Genomic DNA, 3,571 nt, shown 5'->3' on the forward strand with positions numbered 1-3,571 from the left:
CACTGCTCATCCCATTCTTCTGAAATGAGATCTCAAAGCTGATAGCTAAAAGTAAAAGATGTTCACACAAAAAATTGGCATATGCACATTTTCTCTACCTATTTGTGTATGTCCACCATTTAGTTCACTTTTCCACTTGAAAAAAAAAAATGGAATAGAAAACTGGACACCGTGTTTCACTATCTCAGTTAATATTTACAATTACAACAATGCTTCCCAGAGCCAGTTTATACTGAAATTAAGTTCTTTACACCAAAGAAATGGTTGTCCACAACCACCGGCTAGTGTACATATGAACTAAAATGTCTAGATTTGGGGAGAAACCCATGCTGCTCCAATCACCGGCACTGCTTCCTCTGTCCCTTGATTCTCGCTTAGCAACCTGTGGGGGTTGTGGCCTGCTGACCCTGCCCACTGGAAGAGGCCGCCGACTGGGCTGCTTTCTGCTTCAGCGTTGTCCAGTCAAATGTGTAGTCATACTGGTGGTTCAGGGTCCTGAAAAGAATGCGGAAGAGCTGCCTCAGATACATGTAATTCGGGGCTTCTTCAAAGCGCAGCCCACGGCAGTAGTTTAAGTACATGGCAAATTCCGAAGGAAACCCCTTACATAAGACTTCAACGGGAATGGACATCTTCTTTTCGCTAATCTTCTCGTATTTCTGTACCTTGGTGGCAGCCTTCAGTCCTTGCCACGGCAGGCTGGTTCTGTTAAAATACATCAAAACATAGCCTAACGATTCCATGTCGTCCCGGCGACTCTGTTCCACGCCAAGGTGGGCATTGATGCTCGCATACCGGGCCGTGCCCGTGAGGTTCTTATCTTCTCTGTACGGTATGTGTTGCCTTGTCCTGTTGTCTCTGTACTTTTTGGCCAAACCGAAATCAATCAGGAACAACTTATTACAGTGGCGCCCGATGCCCATGAGGAAGTTGTCCGGTTTGATGTCTCGGTGTATGAAATTCTTGGTATGCACATATTCCACCCTGCTGATCATCTGGTCCGCCAGCATCAGTATGGTCTTCATGGTGAAGCTCCTGGAGCAGAAGTTGAAGAGGTCCTCCAGGCTGGGCCCCAGGAGGTCCATGACCAGCACATTGTGGTCTTTCTCCTGCCCGTACCAGCGGATGTGCGGGATGCCCACCCCGCCCTGCAGGATCTTGTAGAGCTTGCTCTCGTACAGCAGCTGCGGGTGCCGGGCCTTCAGGGACTCGAGCTTCACCGCCACCTCCTCGCCGTTGGTGATGTTGATCGCCAGGTAGATGTCCCCGAAGGAGCCAGACCCGATCTTGCGCACCAGCTTGTATTTCCCCCGGACAGTGAATTCGGCCTGAGAGCTGCTGCAGCTCGCCATCCCGGGACACGCTCTCCAGCGGGGCTGGGCCAAGCCCGGCACCTCACCTTGGAGAGGAGGACAGAGGCCTCTCCGGGCAGCGTCGGCGCCCCGAGCAACTCCGCAGAGGACAGAGGACGGTGGCCGGAAACGGAAACGGTGAAACGGAAGCGGTGGTTCTCTCGGTGTCACAGGGCCCAGAATCCCCCAAGGGGACCCTAATCAGCTCCGCCCCGTCGGGCTGCTCCTTTCCGGGCCGCCGTTTCCAAGGGGCTCGCGAGGTTCCCAGGCTGGGCCGCTTGGATTCTGGGCTTTCGTGACGTCGCGGGCTGGAAAAGGGGGGCGTTGAGTCAGGATGGGGTTCACGCTGCCCCCACCGCCGTGGCCTCCCACCCCGAGGCCCCGCTGTCGCTGTCACTCTGCGGCTCTGTCATGTTGTTGCTCACCCGGTGGCGCCATCCTGTCATTCCGCCCACGCAGCTGCCATCTTGTTATTCTGGCTCCACCAACGCAAAATGGCGCCTTCCCGGGAGCCGCAGCTTCCGGGCGCAGAGCACTCTGGGAAGGGGCCTCAGGCGCTGACCCCTGAGGGGCCCTGGGGAGGAGGAGGGCGGAACTGGCCCGCCAGAGTAGCGTCACAGCTGCGCATGCGGGTTCTCCTGGAGTTAATTCGGAAGGTGAACCTTCCAGGTGTCGATGTTTTGAATGTATGAGGTTGAGTTAGCGCCCCTTCCTTTGGAAAGTGATCATTCAGAGATGGAAGTGCTGTTTCATTGATTAGAATGCGGGCCTTTTGTGCTGTCCTTCATTCTCTTATTCTCTTCGCCTTGCTTTTTACCTACAACAAGATGATTATGTGTGTGTTTTTTTTAAGAAGGAACGTTCCTTCACTTTTTTCTATGCTTCGCTCCGTATCAACAATACAACGCGCCTGTCATGTTGAGAGCCACACCCTGAAGGCAGCGGCATGAAGTCTTATGCTGTCACCATGGACCCGGCGCAAACTGGTGACCTAGGAGGGGGAGGCCAGGTCACAAAGCAGCAGTCGCCCGGGGTGCCAGGGCCGTGGCCATTGGCTTGATCGCAGTGTGCTTTACTGATCAATACACGCATCGGCACCAGAGTGAAAAGGTACAGTGTGTAGAAACGTGACTACTGTCCACTTCAGTGTTTGTTATCTGCAATGACACCCTCATCAAAATTCAGTGGTCACTCTTAACATTTTACTAAGATGAAGTGATTTATTTCAGTAAATCAGAAAGTGCAACAATGCCATCGAATGCTTTCCATGTCTCTTGGATTCGCGCTCCTTTATTATTTTGGAGTCAAAATACTTTGTTTCTTTTAAAAATTGTTCCTTCCACTCATTTATTAGACTGAAAATGTCTCAGACACTAAAACCTATAGGTATAAATGCTAACAAAAAGAGGCATCTGCCAGCAAAGAAATTTAATCTTATTTATACACATTGTAAATGCTATATGAAAATGCAATAGTGCCAGATAAGATCTTTTTGATGATGTTTGTCAGATATAACCTTTGGTACAGCATGTCTATAACTGTACCTAATTAGCTTGTGGGGGATTAGAAATGAAATTTCTAAGGTATTATTGTCAATCCGTTGTAGTGGAGTTAGCTCCCTGAAAGTGCCTTCAGTTCTTAAAAACATGCTGAAATGCACCCTTTTAATAAGTCACTCAACCCCCTGCCCCAGCCCCACCTGAAAAAATACAGGGGACACATTATTGAACAAGCTCCTTGACAGTTCCATGTATTTGCGATGAATAGATACTTCTCAGTCCCCATTGTTTGCCATGTTCACAGGACTCAGTTAATGAAATGGCTAATTAGGTTTCTGTAATCCTGTAGTCATTGTGTTTGAGGTGACATTTTGTCGGTATTTCTCTTGTGGCTCCTTCAGTGTGATAGGAAACATTTTCCGTTAGCCAACTTGGCTCTTGTTATTTTGCTGGAATGGCAGTTCCCTCTGCCTGTATAATGAAATCATTGCCCTCCTAAATACAGCTCTGCCACTCAGCATTTAAATAGAAAAGAATAGGAAAATGATCATCTGATTAGTCAAACAGGCCCATGTTCAAAATCTGTTTCCGAAATCAAATAGAATTGGATCGAGTGCAGTGTGGAGGAATGACTTAGGTATTATTATATACTGTAGCACATATTCACTGACTAGCAGAATGTGGAAGGATTTAAAGTTCTAAATTCTTATTCTTATGATC

At 48.8% G+C, this 3,571-nt stretch overlaps 1 protein-coding gene across 1 annotated transcript; it reads right to left on the minus strand.

Moving 5' to 3' along the window:
- Positions 1 to 269: 269 nt before the first annotated feature.
- LOC132242321 (casein kinase I-like) lies at positions 270 to 1,352 on the minus strand. The gene has a single exon (XM_059711219.1). The coding sequence runs from the start codon at positions 1,350 to 1,352 to the stop codon at positions 375 to 377; it is 978 nt and encodes a 325-aa protein (XP_059567202.1). The 3' UTR covers positions 270 to 374.
- Between the last annotated feature and the right edge of the window lie 2,219 nt (positions 1,353 to 3,571).

The sequence above is a fragment of the Myotis daubentonii genome, chromosome 9 (assembly GCF_963259705.1).
Source record: "Myotis daubentonii chromosome 9, mMyoDau2.1, whole genome shotgun sequence".
NCBI classification, from domain to species: Eukaryota; Metazoa; Chordata; class Mammalia; order Chiroptera; family Vespertilionidae; genus Myotis; species Myotis daubentonii.